Source organism: Acipenser ruthenus, unplaced genomic scaffold, assembly GCF_902713425.1.
Source record: "Acipenser ruthenus unplaced genomic scaffold, fAciRut3.2 maternal haplotype, whole genome shotgun sequence".
NCBI lineage: Eukaryota > Metazoa > Chordata > Actinopteri > Acipenseriformes > Acipenseridae > Acipenser > Acipenser ruthenus.
Window position 1 is genome coordinate 6,075 of NW_026708162.1, and position 22,066 is coordinate 28,140.

The 22,066-nt window shown below is 48.9% G+C and overlaps 2 protein-coding genes across 2 annotated transcripts; both read right to left on the bottom strand.

The window, feature by feature from the left end:
- Positions 1-299: 299 nt before the first annotated feature.
- LOC117968955 (elongation factor 1-gamma-like) lies at positions 300-11,263 on the bottom strand. The gene is made up of 10 exons (XM_059020136.1): positions 11,195-11,263; positions 8,694-8,852; positions 8,124-8,187; positions 7,756-7,898; positions 6,718-6,861; positions 6,331-6,460; positions 5,800-5,992; positions 2,887-3,059; positions 2,182-2,306; positions 300-1,523 (listed from the first exon to the last, which is right to left on the bottom strand). Exons 1-10 carry the CDS (start codon positions 11,204-11,206, stop codon positions 1,365-1,367), a joined length of 1,302 nt encoding a protein of 433 aa, XP_058876119.1. The 5' UTR covers positions 11,207-11,263; the 3' UTR covers positions 300-1,364.
- Positions 11,264-13,251: 1,988 nt separating this feature from the next.
- On the bottom strand, positions 13,252-22,039 carry LOC131729893 (DNA-directed RNA polymerase II subunit RPB7). Its single transcript, XM_059020137.1, has 8 exons — positions 21,849-22,039; positions 21,456-21,565; positions 19,162-19,321; positions 18,841-18,891; positions 17,931-17,996; positions 15,616-15,687; positions 14,014-14,047; positions 13,252-13,484 (listed from the first exon to the last, which is right to left on the bottom strand). Exons 1-8 carry the CDS (start codon positions 21,858-21,860, stop codon positions 13,471-13,473), a joined length of 519 nt encoding a protein of 172 aa, XP_058876120.1. The 5' UTR covers positions 21,861-22,039; the 3' UTR covers positions 13,252-13,470.
- Positions 22,040-22,066: the final 27 nt, after the last annotated feature.

The window sequence follows — 22,066 nt, forward strand, 5'->3', positions numbered from 1 at the left end:
GTCTCTTCTAGTTTCAATAATCACACTGATGAAGGCACTGGAGCCCAAACGCTGGTCTGCTTGACTCGGTCTCTTCTAGTTTCAATAATCACACTGATGAAGGCACTGGAGCCCAAACGCTGGTCTGCTTGACTCGGTCTCTTCTAGTTTCAATAATAACACTGATGAAGGCACTGGAGCCCAAACGCTGGTCTGCTTGAGTCTAGTATCTTAGACGTTTTACTATATATATATACAGATTCTCTTTGTGTTGACTGTACAGCTCTGTCAAACACAAGAATGACTATCACAGACGGGAGTGAGAGAACAGCTTTATTACCTCCCTCCCCGCGTACAGTAAAGCGAGCAGCAGGCTGGGTTTGAAAGCACGCAGCAGATCTAATTCAGTCATTCCTGTGAAAGCGCTTTGCTGTGCTTCATTTCACTGGACTGCAGCAAGGCAAGGGCGAGCACTCAGGCATTGAGAAGGAAGGAGCAGAAGACAGAGAGAGAGAGAGAGCACAGTTCAGGCAGCTTCACTCTCCTTAACCATCATCGTTTCAGCTGGGGGCTCTGGGGAGACCCCTTTTAAAGACGAATTTTGACAAGGGGACCCCCAACTGAAGACTAATCACGAACAAGAGAAACTAAGCAGTGATGTAAAGCTGGCAAGAAGACTGAAACACGTTTCAAACTGCACGCCCCTTCCCAGAACACCGCTTCACCTCGGCACTGAAGAGTATTCACTCATTTTAAAACAGGGTGCTGTTTCACCTACACAAGACAATACAGGGTGTCTTCAAACCAAACCCGCACACATCCACACAGGGTACAAAAAAAAAAAAAAACAGACACCAACACCGCGGAACAGGAGATGTGAGCGCCGCACATTTAGAATGGATTAGTGGAGGAAACGGGGCTCTGACACGAAGCACACAGACCCTGCATAGAGACTTCATGCAGCCATTCGAGAGCCTATTCACTGTAATCAACAGAAGAGCTTCAGTGTGCGTCAGTGTGTGTGCGCGCGTGTGTGTGCGTGCGCGTGTGTGCGTCAGTGTGTGTGTCTGTGTGTGTGTGCGTGCGCGTGTGTGTGAGTGCATGCGCGCGCGTGTGTGTGTGTGTGTGTGATTCTTTAGTTAGATAACGGGTCAATTAACTAACGACAGAAAGGAGGACAAAAACAAAACAAACAAATGGTTCAGTTTGAAGTCTTTTTTTTTTTTTTTTGGGAAGAATCGCTAAACATCAGCACTGCTTTAAAAAAACAAAACGGAGCGCGGCGGCGCCCCCCACAGGTGCCGGTGTGGTTACTGCGCGGTGTGGAGCTCAGCGGGCAGCTGCTTGCTTCGATCCCTCCAGGTCTCTCTGTGCTCCCCTGCTCCTCACTTGAAGATCTTGCCCTGGCAGAAGGGCTTGCCCACGTGTGTGAAGTCTCCCTCCCAGGCGAAGTACTCCTTCACCATGGTCTTGCACTCCTCGCTGTCCACAGCCAGCTTCCTCCAGGTGTAGGACTCGTAGTCAATCTGCCAGTCCGGGGAGAGCTGCAGGGGAGAGAGGGCTTAGAGTGTGTGTGCAGCGAGGGCAGGGTGCAGGGAGTGTGTGCGCAGCGAGGGCAGGGTGCAGGGGGGGGCGTGTGCAGCGAGGGCAGGGTGCAGGGAGGGTGTGCGCAGCGAGGGCAGGGTGCAGGGGGGGCGTGCGCAGCGAGGGCAGGGTGCAGGGGGGGGCGTGTGCAGCGAGGGCAGGGTCCAGGGGGGGTATGCGCAGCGATGGCAGGGTGCAGGGGGGGCGTGCGCAGCGATGGCAGGGTGCAGGGGGGGGCGTGCGCAGCGAGGGCAGGGTGCAGGGGGGGTGTGTGCAGCGAGGGCAGGGTGCAGGGGGGGTGTGTGCAGCGAGGGCAGGGTGCAGGGGGGGTGTGTGCAGCGAGGGCAGGGTGCAGGGGGGGGTGTGCAGCGAGGGCAGGGTGCAGGGGGGGGTGTGCATTGTTTCAGTTTCTTTACTCAGTGTGTGTGTGTGTGTGTGTACAGAGGGATGGTTATTCTAGCTGATTCAGTTTCTTTACTCAGTGTGTGTGTGTGTGTGTGAGTGAGTGAGTGAGTGAGTGAGTGAGTGAGTGAGTGAGTGAGTGAGTGAGTGAGTGAGTGAGTGAGTGTGTGTGTGTGTGTGTGTGTACAGAGGGATGGCTATTCCAGTTTCACTCACAGTGAAGGCCAGGTCCTGTCCTCTGAACACCCAGATGCCAGAGATGCTGCCATTGTTGTTTTCTCCAAACAGAATCACGCTGCCGAAGGCATTCTTACGCAGCTTCTCCAAGCGCTGGAACATTCCTGAAAGAAAGAAAGAAAGAAAGAAAGAAAGAAAGAAAGAAAGAAAGAAAGAAAGAAAGGAGAGGTGAGTGACAGAGAGAATCACGCTGCTGAAGGCATTCTTACAGTTTCTCCAGCACTACAGGAGGCAGCGCTGTGCTCAAGGTTCAGGTTAGGCATTCTTACAGTTTCTCCAGCACTACAGGAGGCAACGCTGTGCTCAAGGTTCAGGTTAGACATTCTTACAGTTTCTCCAGCACTACAGGAGGCAGCGCTGTGCTCAAGGTTCAGGTTAGACATTCTTACAGTTTCTCCAGCACTACAGGAGGCAGCGCTGTGCTCAGGGTTCAGGTTAGGCATTCTTACAGTTTCTCCAGCACTACAGGAGGCAGCGCTGTGCTCAGGGTTCAGGTTAGGCATTCTTACAGTTTCTCCAGCACTACAGGAGGCAGCGCTGTGCTCAGGGTTCAGGTTAGGCATTCTTACAGTTTCTCCAGCACTACAGGAGGCAGCGCTGTGCTCAGGGTTCAGGTTAGGCATTCTTACAGTTTCTCCAGCACTACAGGAGGCAGCGCTGTGCTCAGGCGTGCGCCTCTCTCACCTGCGATGAGGTTGCAGCTCATGAATGTGAGGGTCAGGTCCTCGGGGTATTTGTACTCTCCGTACCAGATGGAATAGCCCTCCCTGTCAAAGTGCTCCCAGAAGTGCGGCAGAGCCACTTTCAGAGTGTCTTCATTGGAGTACTTCCTCTTAAACTCATCAAGCACGAAGGTGCTGGAGATGGGAGAGAGAGAGAGAGAGAGAGAGAGAGAGTTATTAATAAGAGCGCTCTGCAGTGTGGAGCTCTCCTTCCTATAGACCTCTATACAGCTCTGCAGTGTGGAGCTCTTTCCTATAGACCTCTGCACAGCTCTGCAGTGTGGAGCTCTCTTTCCTATAGACCTCTATACAGCTCTGCAGTGTGGAGCTCTCTTTCCTATAGACCTCTGTACAGCTCTGCAGTGTGGAGCTCTCTTTCCTATAGACCTCTATACAGCTCTGCAGTGTGGAGCTCTCTTTCCTATAGACCTCTATACAGCTCTGCAGTGTGAAGCTCCTTCCTATAGACCTCTATACAGCTCTGCAGTGTGGAGCTCTCTGTCCTATAGACCTCTGCACAGCTCTGCAGTGTGGAGCTCTCTTTCCTATAGACCTCTGCACAGCTCTGCAGTGTGGAGCTCTCTTTCCTATAGACCTCTATACAGCTCTGCAGTGTGGAGCTCTCTTTCCTATAGACCTCTATACAGCTCTGCAGTGTGGAGCTCTCTTTCCTATAGACCTCTGTACAGCTCTGCAGTGTGGAGCTCTCTTTCCTATAGACCTCTATACAGCTCTGCAGTGTGGAGCTCTCTTTCCTATAGACCTCTGTACAGCTCTGCAGTGTGGAGCTCTCTTTCCTATAGACCTCTGCACAGCTCTGCAGTGTGGAGCTCTCTTTCCTATAGACCTCTGTACAGCTCTGAAGTGTGGAGCTCTCTTTCCTATAGACCTCTGCACAGCTCTGCAGTGTGGAGCGCTCTTTCCTATAGACCTCTATACAGCTCTGCAGTGTGGAGCTCTCTTTCCTATAGACCTCTGTACAGCTCTGCAGTGTGGAGCTCTCTTTCCTATAGACCTCTGTACAGCTCTGCAGTGTGGAGCTCTTTCCTATAGACCTCTATACAGCTCTGCAGTGTGGAGCTCTCTTTCCTATAGACCTCTATACAGCTCTGCAGTGTGGAGCTCTCTTTCCTATAGACCTCTATACAGCTCTGCAGTGTGGAGCTCTCTTTCCTATAGACCTCTGTACAGCTCTGCAGTGTGGAGCTCTCTTTCCTATAGACCTCTGTACAGCTCTGCAGTGTGGAGCGCTCTTTCCTATAGACCTCTATACAGCTCTGCAGTGTGGAGCTCTCTTTCCTATAGACCTCTATACAGCTCTGCAGTGTGGAGCTCTCTTTCCTATAGACCTCTATACAGCTCTGCAGTGTGGAGCTCTCTTTCCTATAGACCTCTATACAGCTCTGCAGTGTGAAGCTCCTTCCTATAGACCTCTATACAGCTCTGCAGTGTGGAGCTCTCTGTCCTATAGACCTCTGCACAGCTCTGCAGTGTGGAGCTCTCTTTCCTATAGACCTCTGCACAGCTCTGCAGTGTGGAGCGCTCTTTCCTATAGACCTCTATACAGCTCTGCAGTGTGGAGCTCTCTTTCCTATAGACCTCTGTACAGCTCTGCAGTGTGGAGCTCTCTTTCCTATAGACCTCTGTACAGCTCTGCAGTGTGGAGCTCTTTCCTATAGACCTCTATACAGCTCTGCAGTGTGGAGCTCTCTTTCCTATAGACCTCTATACAGCTCTGCAGTGTGGAGCTCTCTTTCCTATAGACCTCTATACAGCTCTGCAGTGTGGAGCTCTCTTTCCTATAGACCTCTGTACAGCTCTGCAGTGTGGAGCTCTCTTTCCTATAGACCTCTGTACAGCTCTGCAGTGTGGAGCGCTCTTTCCTATAGACCTCTATACAGCTCTGCAGTGTGGAGCTCTCTTTCCTATAGACCTCTATACAGCTCTGCAGTGTGGAGCTCTCTTTCCTATAGACCTCTATACAGCTCTGCAGTGTGGAGCTCTCTTTCCTATAGACCTCTGCACAGTGGATGGTCAGAGGGTGCAGGAATGTGTTAACGCTGGCGTTGTTGATGTCTGTGTTTCCTATCAGAGCTGCAGTCCCAGGCTAGCTATGCAAGGCATGTGAAAGGCGTGGGATAGTGTTCAGTATGAAGCCAGGCTGCCTCTGCCAGCTTCACAGCAAGCCAACCAACTCACAGCGAGCTCCGTTTCACACAGCTGGCTTGTATTAGCTGGGCGGCTCTTCCTGCGCAATCAAGGGTGAGGCACAAACACACAGAGATCTCGCTACAAACACAGAAAACTGCCCAAACAGGAGAAAATTCAATCAAATATAAAAAAACACAACCTTACAGCGTTTATATGAGAGAGAGAGAGAGAGAGAGAGAGAGAGAGAGACACAGACACACACACAGAGGGAGGGGGAGAGAGAGAGAGACACACACACACACACAGAGGGAGGGGGAGGGGGAGGGAGTCAGTCAGCTCCAGAGCACAGCTTTCCTGCTTCAGGAAGTTTGGCTGCAGTGTGAACAGTTTTATGAGCAGGAAGGGAACGAAGCCATCTGCTCCAGGCAGCAGGCTTGCTGACCTGCAGTTACCCCGATTACTCACTCCAGCCCTGGGGTTCACGGCACTACAGAAACGACCAGGAGCCAGGCAGGGCGTGTACAGCTCTATTCAGGGGCGTACAGGTGTACCCCTCTTCCTCAGGTAGAGAATGTCCCTGTGTACTGAGGGGTGGACGGCTGCCCTCTCAGCGTACTGAGGGGTGGACGGCTGCCCTCTCAGCGTACTGAGGGGTGGACGGCTGCCCTCTCAGCGTACTGAGGGGTGGACGGCTGCGCTCTCGGGTGCCTCGTGTCTCTCTCACCTCTTGGGCAGGTCAGCGAAGGGGTCCTTGGATTTGGGTTCGGAGGCCAGTGCCGCCTCGCAGTCGTCCAGCTCCTCCTCCTCAGCGCTCGCTTTCTTCTCTCTCTTCTCGGGCTGGGGTTTGGCCTCCTTGCTCGCCTTCTCTTTCTTCGGGGCTCCCTCCTTCTTGGGCTGCATCTCGCTGAACTTCTTGGCTGTCGAGGCGAGAGGGCAGGAAAGGGTTAAACCCGTCAGTAACTGGGGCGGGGTAGTTTAGAGCTGATCCCAATGTTGTTACAAGACAAGCATGCAGGGACAGAACAAAAAACTGCACAGCTGTTTGATCCATTCCTGGTTTCACTAGGAGTTAAATAAGACACACCGGGGGCTCATCAAGCTGGCAGTAAAACCTGGAATGGGTGACACTGCTGTGCAATAGGAGTCTTACTGCCCTCCCTGACTGAACACCCCTATCAGAAACAAACACAAACGCTCCCCTATCAGAAACACACACAGAAGTCAAGTCCAGGTCTCTCAGCTGCTGGTGACTCACCATCGAACTGAGCCATCTTCTCACACAGCCGCACCTCTCCCAGCACAGCTCTGAACTGCGGCTGGTTGATGCAGGTGCTGAACCAGCGGTTTGTGTTGGGGAAGGGCTGTCTGAAAGCAGGCTCCAGGACCTGGGGGGAGAGAGGGAGCGGGTTACACAGGAGGAGAGGCAGGCAGACACACACACACGCACGTGAGTCTCTCCTACTCAAGAGTCTCCCTGCCTGTCTGTATAGAGCAGGGCGCACAGCCAGACACACCCCTGCACACAGTCACTCCCTCTCTCTCAGTACCTGTTTGTATAGACCAGGGCGCAGGCCACACAGCGAGACACTCTCACACTCCCTCTCCTCCTCCACACACACAGTCACTCCCTGTCTCTCAGTACCTGTTTGTACAGCCAGAGCAGTGCGCAGGCCACGCTGATGTCAGCCAGGCTCACTCGCTCTCCCACCAGGAAGGTCCTGCTCTTCAGATGCTCATTCAGCAGCTCCAGCAGCCTGCGCACTTCCTCCTTCGCAAGCTCTGTCGCCTGGGGGAGAGGCGAGGGTTAACACAGAGGACCAGAGAGGCGAGGGTTAACATTTCGCATCAATATCAGGGTCTAGCGCTGTATATTATAAAGACATTTCAGAGGGCTGGATCGCATCGATATCAGGGTCTAGCGCTGTATATTATAAAGACATTTCAGAGGGCTGGATCGCATCACTATCAGGGTCTAGTGCTGTATATTATAAAGACATTTCAGAGGGCTGGATCGCATCGATATCAGGGTCTAGCGCTGTATATTATAAAGACATTTCAGAGGGCTGGATCGCATCAATATCAGGGTCTAGTGCTATATATTATAAAGACATTTCAGAGGGCTGGATCGCATCGATATCAGGGTCTAGCGCTGTATATTATAAAGACATTTCAGAGGGCTGGATCGCATCAATATCAGGGTCTAGTGCTGTATATTATAAAGACATTTCAGAGGGCTGGATCGCATCGATATCAGGGTCTAGTGCTGTATATTATAAAGACATTTCAGAGGGCTGGATCGCATCAATATCAGGGTCTAGCGCTGTATATTATAAAGACATTTCAGAGGGCTGGATCGCATCAATATCAGGGTCTAGCGCTGTATATTATAAAGACATTTCAGAGGGCTGGATCGCATCAATATCAGGGTCTAGCGCTGTATATTATAAAGACATTTCAGAGGGCTGGATCGCATCGATATCAGGGTCTAGTGCTGTATATTATAAAGACATTTCAGAGGGCTGGATCGCATCAATATCAGGGTCTAGTGCTGTATATTATAAAGACATTTCAGAGGGCTGGATCGCATCAATATCAGGGTCTAGCGCTGTATATTATAAAGACATTTCAGAGGGCTGGATCGTGGGAGTGTATTCGTGACTCTGTGGCGCCCCCTGGTTACCTGCTTGTTGTACTGCATGATGCCCAAGGTAGGGAAGACCCAGGCGCTGGCTGGAGGAACGATCTCGCTGTCGGCAAAACTCATCCACTGCAGGACCTGAGCAGCAGCTTCCTTCGAGGAGCCACGCAGCGCGTCCGAGCCCACTGAGGAGAGGAGGGGAGGGGTTAACACGAGCAGGGCAGGGGAGAGGAAGGGGTTAACACGAGCAGGGCAGGGGAGAGGGAGGGGTTAACACGAGCAGGGCAGGGGAGAGGGAGGGGGTAACACGAGCAGGGCAGGGGAGAGGGAGGGGTAACACGAGCAGGGCAGGGGAGCAGCAAGAGCACAGGGAGAGGCTGGGTGGAGGGGGAGAGCTGGGCAGCACTTACAGTAGTGAGCGATGGCGTTGCTTTCAAACAGACAGAAACCATCATCTCCCTGGAAGGCTGGGACCTGAGAGAGAGAGAGAGAGAGAGAGAGAGAGAGAGAGAGAGAGAGAGAGAGAGAGAGAGAGAGAGAGAGAGAGAGAGAGGAGAGAGAGAGAGAGAGAGAGAGAGAGAGAGAGAGAGAGAGAGAGAGAGAGAGAGAGAGAGAGAGACGAGTTTCACATCACAAACCTTCAGTATTATTCAGGTGAAACTGGAAGAGACTGATAACTAAGGGAAACAGGGCTGGGAATCAGACTCCTATTGCACAGCAGTGTGATCCAGTCCAGGTTTCACTGCTACCAGCTTGATCAGCCCCCAGTGTGTCTAGCTAACAAGCTCAGGTGTGTCTGATTATTAAACTCCCAGTGAAACCAGGACTGGATCACACTTATTCAACGGCAGCCCAACACCCTTCACTAATATTGTACCAAGTATGTTAAAAGTTGAAAAACGTAATTAAATAAAAATATCCAGGAGCGTTTATCCAGTAGAAAGGCATGTAGCCAGCACCCCGACCCCCAGCGCACTCACCTTCCCCAGGGGGAATTTCTTGAGGAAGTCCGGGGTCTTGTTAGTCTGTCCGAAGTGGAACTGGGGTGGGGAGGAGGCCACCTGGACCTTGGCTCCGCTGTACTGGGCAGCGATCAGGGCTTTGAAAGCCCTCCAGTTCTCTGGATAGGTATAGAGAGTCTGAGAGAGAGAGAGAGAGAGAGAGAGAGAGAGAGAGAGAGAGAGAGAGAGAGAGAGAGAGAGAATTCCGTTGTCGTTTCCTGTATTTCAGTTTCTCCTCGTATTTCTACTAAACTAATATTTAAAAGTCTAATACAGTTCCAGATGTATTTATTAAACCAGGAGATTCCCCCGTTGAGACCGCGGCCTCGTTTGAGAACGGGGCAGTTCGGAGGGTGGCGATTTGTCAAATTATAAATCCCTCATGAGGAATCGACCAATAAGCATTGGTCTAATCAAAGTGGCATTTCAGCGAGCCAATCCGGTCTATTTAAATACAAAAATAAAAGCATGGACTTTCCACGAGCTGTACATAAAACCAAGGAATGACATCACGGCTATATCATTAACAAACACAGGGTAGCGCTGAATACACATCTATCAATAAATAAGAACCGAAGCTGAACACTCATTACCAATAATAAATAACATTAATACCTGCAGTGAATATTGGCTGTAGTTGATTATTAAAATAGTGAGTTGTGACGTCATTATGTATATATATTGACGTTACACCGATCCATGACGTACACACGTACTGCCTGGTTTAGATTTGCTTCAACTCTATCGCAATCCACACAGCGGACTCTATATATATACACATACATACATACACACACACACACACACACACACATTATATATGTATGTATGTGCGTGTGTTTGTGAGCAAGCCGGCCGCTCAGCTCACGTTATTTTGGGAGATTTAGTTATTTTTTTTTTTTTTTTACCTCCTAAGTCGAAACTTGTACTACCGGAAGAAACTTTCACCCCACCACATTTTAACACAAATATAAATGTCCCCCCCCCGCCCCGGACACGGAGTTTTATTAATTATATATTCATTTATTCAATCCGCACGTCTCTGTCGTGACGTGTCAGTTTAACACCAGCACGCCAAGTTCAACGCGATATCAAGAAATTACATTATTTAAAAACCCACCCAGAAAAACGACTTCCCTACAAGACCAGCACATTAATATTAAAAACCAACCAGAAAAACGACTTCCCAACAAGACCAGCACATTAATATTAAAAACCCACCCAGAAAAACGACTTCCCAACAAGACCAGCACATTAATATTAAAAACCCACCCAGAAAAACGACTTCCCAACAAGACCAGCACATTAATATTAAAAACCCACCCAGAAAAACGACTTCCCAACAAGACCAGCACATTAATATTAAAAACCCACCCAGAAAAACGACTTCCCAACAAGACCAGCACATTAATATTAAAAACCCACCCAGAAAAACGACTTCCCAACAAGACCAGCACATTAATATTAAAAACCCACCCAGAAAAACGACTTCCCAACAAGACCAGCACATTAATATTAAAAACCCACCCAGAAAAACGACTTCCCAACAAGACCAGCACATTAATATTAAAAACCCACCCAGAAAAACGACTTCCCAACAAGACCAGCACATTAATATTAAAAACCGACCCAGAAAAACGACTTCCCAACAAGACCAGCACATTAATATTAAAAACCCACCCAGAAAAACGACTTCCCAACAAGACCAGCACATTAATATTAAAAACCCACCCAGAAAAACGACTTCCCAACAAGACCAGCACATTAATATTAAAAACCCACCCAGAAAAACGACTTCCCAACAAGACCAGCACATTAATATTAAAAACCCACCCAGAAAAACGACTTCCCAACAAGACCAGCACATTAATATTAAAAACCCACCAGAAAAACGACTTCCCAACAAGACCAGCACATTAATATTAAAAACCCACCCAGAAAAACGACTTCCCAACAAGACCAGCACATTAATATTAAAAACCCACCCAGAAAAACGACTTCCCAACAAGACCAGCACATTAATATTAAAAACCCACCCAGAAAAACGACTTCCCAACAAGACCAGCACATTAATATTAATAACACGAAACACACTTCAAGCAGAATTATTTTCAGCGCCGTTTTGAAAACGTAGGCTTTATTTATCCTGCGACTTTGCCAATCACATTTCGGGGAACACGGTTAAGAGCTCGTCTTTATCACACAGTTTCTTATGAAGAAACGCCACGGAAGAGCCGACCTCCGTGAGGCAAACTGGACATTACAAACTATTCAAAATCAAATGAAAATCCCTGTTAAAGAAAGCTACAGCCGGCTCGGTTTCTGTGATTGCTCTCAAATACTCCCCCCCTCCTTCAAAATCGCTGCTTCCCCGGCCCCGGGCAGAGACGCGGGCTCTCGCCGGGGGCTCTGCGGTGAGGACGCGGGGTAGGATGGAGGAGATTTCAATCGGATGAAACGAGCCCAAAAAATACACTCACCCCGGCCGCCATGTTCAAGAAAAAGAGAGAGAAGGAGGAGCGGCGCGCGACACTGCCGTAAAGACAGGCAGGGGGCGGGGCGTCTGAGAGAGGGCGGGGCGAGGGCGGGGCGTCGTGCAGGTGGGCGGGGCTAGGGGCGGACAACCGCTTTATATTATTACCAGATTGGATATTCCTGAACACATAGCAGACCCTGATAGTAATGCGATCCAGCCCTCTGAAATGTCTTTATAATATACAGCACTAGACCCTGATATTGATGCGATCCAGCCCTCTGAAATGTCTTTATAATATACAGCGCTAGACCCTGATAGTGATGCGATCCAGCCCTCTGAAATGTCTTTATAATATACAGCGCTAGACCCTGATATCGATGCGATCCAGCCCTCTGAAATGTCTTTATAATATACAGCACTAGACCCTGATAGTGATGCGATTCAGCCCTCTGAAATGTCTTTATAATATACAGCACTAGACCCTGATATTGATGCGATCCAGCCCTCTGAAATGTCTTTATAATATACAGCACTAGACCCTGATATCGATGCGATTCAGCCCTCTGAAATGTCTTTATAATATACAGCACTAGACCCTGATAGTGATGCGATTCAGCCCTCTGAAATGTCTTTATAATATACAGCACTAGACCCTGATAGTGATGCGATTCAGCCCTCTGAAATGTCTTTATAATATACAGCACTAGACCCTGATATTGATGTGATCCAGCCCTCTGAAATGTCTTTATAATATACAGCGCTAGACCCTGATATCGATGCGATCCAGCCCTCTGAAATGTCTTTATAATATACAGCAGACCCTGATATCGATGCGATCCAGCCCTCTGAAATGTCTTTATAATATACAGCGCTAGACCCTGATATCGATGCGATCCAGCCCTCTGAAATGTCTTTATAATATACAGCGCTAGACCCTGATATCGATGCGATCCAGCCCTCTGAAATGTCTTTATAATATACAGCGCTAGACCCTGATATCGATGCGATCCAGCCCTCTGAAATGTCTTTATAATATACAGCGCTAGACCCTGATATCGCTGCGATCCAGCCCTCTGAAATGTCTTTATAATATACAGCGCTAGACCCTGATATCGCTGCGATCCAGCCCTCTGAAATGTCTTTATAATATACAGCGCTAGACCCTGATATTGATGCGATCCAGCCCTCTGAAATGTCTTTATAATATACAGCGCTAGACCCTGATATTGATGCGATCCAGCCCTCTGAAATGTCTTTATAATATACAGCACTAGACCCTGATATCGATGCGATTCAGCCCTCTGAAATGTCTTTATAATATACAGCGCTAGACCCTGATATTGATGCGATCCAGCCCTCTGAAATGTCTTTATAATATACAGCACTAGACCCTGATATCGATGCGATTCAGCCCTCTGAAATGTCTTTATAATATACAGCGCTAGACCCTGATATTGATGCGATCCAGCCCTCTGAAATGTCTTTATAATATACAGCACTAGACCCTGATATCGGTGCGATCCAGCCCTCTGAAATGTCTTTATAATATACAGCACTAGACCCTGATATTAATGCGATCCAGCCCTCTGAAATGTCTTTATAATATACAGCACTAGACCCTGATATTAATGCGATCCAGCCCTCTGAAATGTCTTTATAATATACAGCGCTAGACCCTGATATCGATGCGATCCAGCCCTCTGAAATGTCTTTATAATATACAGCACTAGACCCTGATATTGATGCGATCCAGCCCTCTGAAATGTCTTTATAATATACAGCTCTAGACCCTGATATCGATGCGATCCAGCCCTCTGAAATGTCTTTATAATATACAGCGCTAGACCCTGATATTGATGCGATCCAGCCCTCTGAAATGTCTTTATAATGTATATCTAATGTATATCTAATGGGGCTCCAGGACTGGGATTGAGTGATTAGACTCTCCTGCTAGAGAATCTTGTGATTTACCAGACAGAGTGAAAAAGTAAATAATAATAGTAATAATAATGAGACTAATCGTGAAGTCACAGAAACATCAGTACAAGACGACAGTGGAAATGTGGGAGGTCAAAACGATTTTATTACACTGAAAGAAAACACCATCGTTGTTATTATTTTCACTTTTTTATTATTTAAAAAAATATACAATAATAATAATAATAATAATAATAACTTGACGCGTCGACTGTCGTTTCTGAGAAACATTTTAAAGAAAGATCCGTTGAGACAGCAGGCTCCTCTCCTCCAGGCACGCACACGCACACGCACACGCACACGCTAACTAACCAGACCTGCGGGGGGAAAGGGAGACGTTTCTAAGACGAGCACATCTTTATAAAATCACTCGGGATCGGAGGCGGCAGATCTGAGCTTTCACAAAGAAAACCCGATGAAAAAAAAAACTACTAGAAAGACATTGAAGAAAAAAAAAAAAAAGATCGTTTATCGCTTCATTTATGAAGTTTCTTTTAGTGTTTCTACTGAAACTAAAATTGAAAGTGAAACCTTACGAGCAGTGATGTCACTGTGCGCAGTGATGTCACTGTGCGCAGTGATGTAACTGTGCGCAGTGATGTCATTACGTGCGCACGCTGTCCTTATCGTAACAGAAGAAATCAGCTTTGCAATTGTTAATTTTTTGAAAAACAATAAAAAATAACAAAAATAAACATTTAAAAAAAACCAAAAAAAAACCTGAAGCGATGAACATCTCTGCTTGGGACTCCGTAAGAGAGCCACGGATTTAAAATGCACGACGACGAGGTGTTGATGACAGCCTGAAATTCAGAACGCAGAGATCAGACAAAAACCGAAACTTACCCAGATAGTCATCCATCAGGGAGCCGATAGCAAACTGGAGGAGAGAGAGAGAGAGGGGAGGGGGAGGGGAGGAGGAGAGAGAGGGAGAGGAGGAGAGGAGGAGGGGGAGGAGGGGAGAGGAGGAGGGGGAGGGGAGAGGAGGAGGGGGAGGGGGAGGGGGGGAGAGGGGAGGAGGAGGAGGGGGGAGGGAGGGGAGGAGGAGGAGGGGGGGAGGGAGGGGAGGAGGAGGAGAGAGAGAGGGGGAGGGGGAGAGGAGGAGGAGGAGAGGAGGAGAGAGAGGGGGAGGGGGAGGGGAGGAGGAGAGAGAGGGGGAGGGGGAGGGGAGGAGGAGAGAGAGGGAGAGGAGGAGAGGAGGAGAGGGAGAGAACAGGGGTTCTCAGAGCACACAGAGTCTGATTCACACGTCACAGTGCTGGCTGTTGCATCACTGCTCTGAACACTGCGAGGGCTGCAGCTCCAGGACTCTCTCTCTCTTTATTCAAGTTCAGATACTTCACTGGCATGACAAGCTGAAGCAGTGTTGAAATAAACGAGGATATCTGTGTGTCGGGCTCGGCTGCTGTGCGTCTCTGGCCCTGTGGCTCTTCCTGCTTCCCTCTCTCCTCTCCCCAGTAAGACCTGCAGCTTCTCCTCTTGGAGCAGAAAACCCTCGATTCTGTCTGCCTGAGGGAGTATCTCTCTCTCAGCTCTCTGTATCTCTCTCTCTCAGCTCTCTGTATCTCTGTATCTCTCTCTCAGCTCTCTGTATCTCTCTCAGTTATCTGTATCTCTGTCTCAGCTCTCTGTATCTCTCTCTCTCTCAGCTCTCTGTATCTCTCTCTCTCTCAGCTCTCTGTATCTCTCTCTCTCTCAGCTCTCTGTATCTCTCTCTCTCAGCTCTCTGTATCTCTCTCTCTCAGCTCTCTGTATCTCTCTCTCTCAGCTCTGTATCTCTCTCTCAGCTCTCTGTATCTCTATCTCTCTCTCTCAGCTCTCTGTATCTCTCTCTCTCTCAGCTATCTGTATCTCTCTCTCAGCTCTCTGTATCTCTCTCTCAGCTCTCTGTATCTCTCTCTCAGCTCTCTGTATCTCTCTCTCAGCTCTCTGTATCTCTCTCTCAGCTCTCTGTATCTCTCTCTCAGCTCTCTGTATCTCTGTATCTCTCTCTCAGCTCTCTGTATCTCTGTATCTCTCTCTCAGCTCTCTGTATCTCTCTCTCTCAGCTCTCTGTATCTCTCTCTCTCAGCTCTCTGTATCTCTCTCTCTCAGCTCTCTGTATCTCTGTATCTCTCTCTCAGCTCTCTGTATCTCTGTATCTCTCTCTCTCAGCTCTCTGTATCTCTCTCTCTCAGCTCTCTGTATCTCTGTATCTCTCTCTCAGCTCTCTGTATCTCTGTATCTCTCTCAGCTCTGTATCTCTCTCTCTCAGCTCTCTGTATCTCAGCTCTCTCTAGCTCTCTTTAGCTCTCTTCAGCTCTCTCACATCACAACACTGCTGAACACTGAGCAGTGAATCAGTGAAGGGTCTTAAACAGGACAGCAGGGTCTGACCATTAATCAATGAGGCAGGGCTGTGTTCCTGTCTCACTGGGGTCAGGACGGACAGACAAACTCGGGACTCACAATGTCGTTCTTGTCGACTCTCGTCCCGACAATCTTCAATCGAATCTCATCATCTTGCTGAATCACAATGTCCTGAAACAAACAAACACAAGACTGAAAACAAACACAACCACAGCCCTGAAAACAAACCACAAGACTGAAAACAAACACAACCACAGCCCTGAAAAAAAACACAACCCTGAAAACAAACACAACCACAGCCCTGAAAACAAACACAGCCCTGAAAACAAACACAACCACAGCCCTGAGAACAAACACAACCACAGCCCTGAAAACAAACACAACCACAGCCCTGAAAACAAACACAACCACAGCCCTGAAAACAAACACAAACCACAGCCCTGAAAACAAACACAACCCTGAAAACAAACACAACCCTGAAAACAAACACAACCACAGCCCTGAGAACAAACACAACCACAGCCCTGAAAAACAAACACAACCCCTGAAAACAAACACAACCACAGCCCTGAAAACAAACACAACCCTGAAAACAAACACAACCACAGCCCTGAAAACAAACACAGCCCTGAAAACAAACACAACCACAGCCCTGAAAACAAACACAACCACAGCCCTGAAAACAAACACAAGACTGAAACAAACACAACCACAGCCCTGAGAACAAACACAACCACAGCCCTGAAAACAAACACAACCTGAAAACAAACACAACCACAGCCCTGAAAACAAACACAACCCTGAAAACAAACACAACCACAGCCCTGAAAACAAACACAACCCTGAAAACAAACACAACCACAGCCCTGAGAACAAACACAACCACAGCCCTGAAAACAAACACAACCACAGCCCTGAAAACAAACACAACACAGCCCTGACAACAAACACAAGACTGAAAACAAACACAACCACAGCCCTGAAAACAAACACAACCACAGCCCTGAGAACAAACACAAGACTGAAAACAAACACAACCACAGCCCCTGAAAACAAACACAACCACAGCCCTGAAAACAAACACAACCACAGCCCTGAAAACAAACACAACCACAGCCCTGAAAACAAACACAACCCTGAAAACAAACACAACCACAGCCCTGAAAACAAACACAACCCACAGCCCTGAAAACAAACACAACCACAGCCCTGAAAACAAACACAACCACAGCCCTGAAAACAAACACAACCACAGCCCTGAAAACAAACACAAGACTGAAAACAAACACAACCACAGCCCTGAAAACAAACACAAGACTGAAAACAAACACAACCACAGCCCTGAAAACAAACACAAGACTGAAAACAAACACAACCACAACCCTGAAAACAAACACAACCACAGCCCTGAAAACAAACACAACCACAGCCCTGAAAACAAACACAAGACTGAAAACAAACACAACCACAGCCCTGAAAACAAACACAACCACAGCCCTGAAAACAAACACAACCACAGCCCTGAAAACAAACACAACCACAGCCCTGAAAACAAACACAACCCTGAAAACAAACACAACCACAGCCCTGAAAACAAACACAACCACAGCCCTGAAAACAAACACAACCCTGAAAACAAACACAACCACAGCCCTGAAAACAAACACAACCACAGCCCTGAAAACAAACACAACCACAGCCCTGAAAACAAACACAGCCCTGAAAACAAACACAACCACAGCCCTGAGAACAAACACAACCACAGCCCTGAGAACAAACACAACCACAGCCCTGAAAACAAACACAACCACAGCCCTGAAAACAAACACAACCACAGCCCTGAAAACAAACACAAGACTGAAAACAAACACAACCACAGCCCTGAAAACAAACACAACCCTGAAAACAAACACAACCACAGCCCTGAAAACAAACACAACCACAACCCTGAAAACAAACACAACCACAGCCCTGAAAACAAACACAACCACAGCCGAGAACAAACACAACCACAGCCCTGAAAACAAACACAACCACAGCCCTGAAAACAAACACAACCACAGCCGAGAACAAACACAACCACAACCCTGAAAACAAACACAACCACAGCCCTGAAAACAAACACAACCACAGCCGAGAACAAACACAACCACAGCCTGAAAACAAACACAACCACAGCCCTGAAAACAAACACAAGACTGAAAACAAACACAACCACAGCCCTGAAAACAAACACAAGACTGAAAACAAACACAACCACAGCCCTGAGAACAAACACAAGACTGAAAACAAACAGCCGAGAACAAACAAAATATGCGTGTCTCTGTGTGCGTGTGTGTGTCTCTGCGGTGTGTGGTGTCTCTGCGTGTGTGCGTGGCTCTGCGTGCGTGTCTCTGCGCGTCTCTGACACTCACCTCGTCGGTGGTCTTGTAGCAGGGGGGGTTGGAGTTGGGGTCGAACTCCATCTCGGAGGGGATCGACTGCAAAACAAGACAGAGGCCGTGACCGTCCACACCGTCCCTCACCGTCCACACTGTCACTCACAGAGCCAGCGTCTCTCTCTCCACACTGTCACTCACAGAGCCAGCGTCTCTCTCTCCACACTGTCACACAGAGCCAGCGTCTCTCTCTCCACACTGTCAACACCAGAGCCAGCGTCTCTCTCTCCACACTGTCTCACAGAGCCAGCGTCTCTCTCTCCACACTGTCACACAGAGCCAGCGTCTCTCTCCACACACTGTCACACAGAGCCAGCGTGTCTCTCTCTCCACACTGTCACACAGAGCCAGCGTCTCTCTCTCCACACTGTCACAGAGCCAGCGTCTCTCTCACACTGTCACACAGAGCCAGCGTCTCTCTCTCCACACTGTCACACAGAGCCAGCGTCTCTCTCTCCACACTGTCACACAGAGCCTGCGTCTCTCTCTCCACACTGTCACACAGAGCCAGCGTCTCTCTCTCCACACTGTCACAGAGCCAGCGTGTCTCTCTCCACACTGTCACACAGAGCCAGCGTCTCTCTCTCCACACTGTCACACAGAGCCAGCGTCTCTCTCCACACTGTCACACAGAGCCAGCGTCTCTCTCTCCACACTGTCACACAGAGCCAGCTTCTCTCTCTCCACACTGTCACACAGAGCCAGCGTCTCTCTCTCCACACTGTCACACAGAGCCAGCGTCTCTCTCTCCACGCTGTCACACAGAGCCAGCGTCTCTCTCTCTCTCCACACTGTCACACAGAGCCAGCGTCTCTCTCTCCACACTGTCAGAGCCAGCGTCTCTCTCTCCACGCTGTGCTGCAGGAATACGTTCAGCGAGACTCACGTGTCTGGAGATGAAGCAGGACATGGGGCCAATCTCAGTGAAGAGCCCGACCTGAGAGAGAGAGAGAGAGAGAGAGAGAGAGGGAGAGGGAGAGAGAGAGAGAGAGAGGGAGAGGGGAGAGAGAGAGAGAGAGAGAGAGAGAGGGAGGAGGGAAGAGAGAGGGAGAGGGAGGAGGGGAAGAGAGAGGGAGAGGGAGAGAGGGAGAGGGAGAGAGAGATGGTAGCAAGTATAATTTATATATTGAGAAAATAATAATATAAACACCCACAGCTCATGTATTCATTGCCAAGAAAAAAAAAAAATCCTGTGATCTCCTCTCACCTTGTTGACCTGAGTGACCACGGCGTCGACCACCTCTCCCTTGAAGGGCCGGAACACGATGGCCTTGTACTTGACCGGGTAGAGAACGAAGCCTCTGCTGGGCTGGATCACCCCCGCGCCGATATTATCAATGGTGGTGACCGCAATTACAAACCCGTACCTGAGGAGGGAGACAGAGAGACAGGGGCAATGCGATCACCATTCAACACAGAGACAGAGAGACAGGGGCAATGCAATCACCATTCAACACAGAGACAGAGAGACAGGGGCAATGTGATCATCATTCAACACAGAGACAGAGAGACAGGGGCAATGCAATCACCATTCAACACAGAGACAGAGAGACAGGGGCAATGCAATCACCATTCAACACAGAGACAGAGAGACAGGGGCAATGCGATCACCATTCAACACAGAGACAGAGAGACAGGGGCAATGCAATCACCATTCAACACAGAGACACAGGGGCAATGCAATCACCATTCAACACAGAGACAGAGAGACAGGGGCAATGCGATCACCATTCAACACAGAGACAGAGAGACAGGGGCAATGCAATCACCATTCAACACAGAGACAGAGAGACAGGGGCAATGCAATCACCATTCAACACAGAGACAGAGAGACAGGGGCAATGCGATCACCGTTCAACACAGAGACAGAGAGACAGGGGCAATGCGATCACCATTCAACACAGAGACAGAGAGACAGGGGCAATGCAATCACCATTCAACACAGAGACAGAGAGACAGGGGCAATGCGATCACCATTCAACACAGAGACAGAGAGACAGGGGCAATGCAATCACCATTCAACACAGAGACAGAGAGACAGGGGCAATGCAATCACCATTCAACACTGAGACAGAGAGACAGGGGCAATGCAATCACCATTCAACACAGAGACAGAGAGACAGGGGCAATGCGATCACCATTCAACACTGAGACAGAGAGACAGGGGCAATGCGATCATCATTCAACACAGAGACAGAGAGACAGGGGCAATGCAATCACCATTCAACACAGAGACAGAGAGACAGGGGCAATGCGATCACCATTCAACACTGAGACAGAGAGACAGAGAGACAGGGGCAATGCGATCATCATTCAACACAGAGACAGAGAGACAGGGGCAATGCAATCACCATTCAACACAGAGACAGAGAGACAGGGGCAATGCGATCACCATTCAACACAGAGACACAGGGGCAATGCAATCACCATTCAACACAGAGACAGAGAGACAGGGGCAATGCAATCACCATTCAACACAGAGACAGAGAGACAGGGCAATGCGATCACCATTCAACACAGAGACAGAGAGACAGGGGCAATGCGATCATCATTCAACACAGAGACAGAGAGACAGGGGCAATGCGATCACCATTCAACACAGAGACACAGGGGCAATGCAATCACCATTCAACACAGAGACAGAGAGACAGGGGCAATGCAATCACCATTCAACACAGAGACAGAGAGACAGGGGCAATGCGATCACCATTCAACACAGAGACAGAGAGACAGGGGCAATGCAATCACCATTCAACACAGAGACAGAGAGACAGGGGCAATGCGATCACCATTCAACACAGAGACAGAGAGACAGGGGCAATGCAATCACCATTCAACACAGAGACAGAGACACAGGGGCAATGCGATCACCATTCAACACAGAGACAGAGAGACAGGGCAATGCGATCATCATTCAACACAGAGACAGAGAGACAGGGGCAATGCGATCACCATTCAACACAGAGACAGAGAGACAGGGGCAATGCGATCACCATTCAACACAGAGACAGAGAGACAGGGGCAATGCAATCACCATTCAACACAGAGACAGAGAGACAGGGCAATGCGATCACCATTCAACACAGAGACAGAGAGACAGGGGCAATGCAATCACCATTCAACACAGAGACAGAGAGACAGGGGCAATGCAATCACCATTCAACACAGAGACAGAGAGACAGGGGCAATGTGATCATCATTCAACACAGAGACAGAGAGACAGGGGCAATGCAATCACCATTCAACACAGAGACAGAGAGACAGGGGCAATGTGATCATCATTCAACACAGAGACAGAGAGACAGGGGCAATGCGATCACCATTCAACACAGAGACAGGGGCAATGCAATCACCATTCAACACAGAGACAGAGAGACAGGGGCAATGCGATCACCATTCACCAGACACATTATTAAACTCCCAGTGAAACCAGGCGTGGATCACAGTGCTGTGCAGCGGGAGTCTCGTTCCCAGCCCCCCCTCTCTCTCTCACTCACTCACTTCCCCGTGCAGGTTCCCTCCACCTCGGTGAAGAGTTTCTGCTTCACGGTGTTCAGGAGGTTCGGACCGAAGTACCGCGGGTGAAGCAAGATCTCGTGCTCCAGAGAAATCTAAGAGAGAGAGAGAGAGAGAGGGGGAGGGGGAGGGGGAGGGGGAGGGGGAGGGAGAGGGAGAGGGAGAGGGAGAGGGGGAGAGAATGAGAGGGGGAGAGGGAGAGGGAGAGAACTCGCTTAAACACGTTTCAGATGCTTTGGGTTTGCTAGCGGGGATCAGGTTAGTAAATATGAATTATTATTCGAGTTTCCCCGGAGCCAAATCACCTCGCAGTGAATCTAAAACTGTATCCATTCCAGTCAATGTAACACAATCACAGAAACGCATCCCTTCACTCACATGGTAAAACATCGCGGCCGCTCTTTCTGCTTTGCAACAAAGACGAACACCAAAAAAAAACAAAAACGTTTCAGTCTTTTAAAAAAACTAAAATAAAATGCGTAATATTACAGAATCGTGCAGCGAGGCGAGCAAACAAAACCCCGTTACCGCGTCCCCTCCACTTACTACAACCACTTCCGGATCAGTCGTTCAAAGCAAGGCGGTAGCCTCATCAG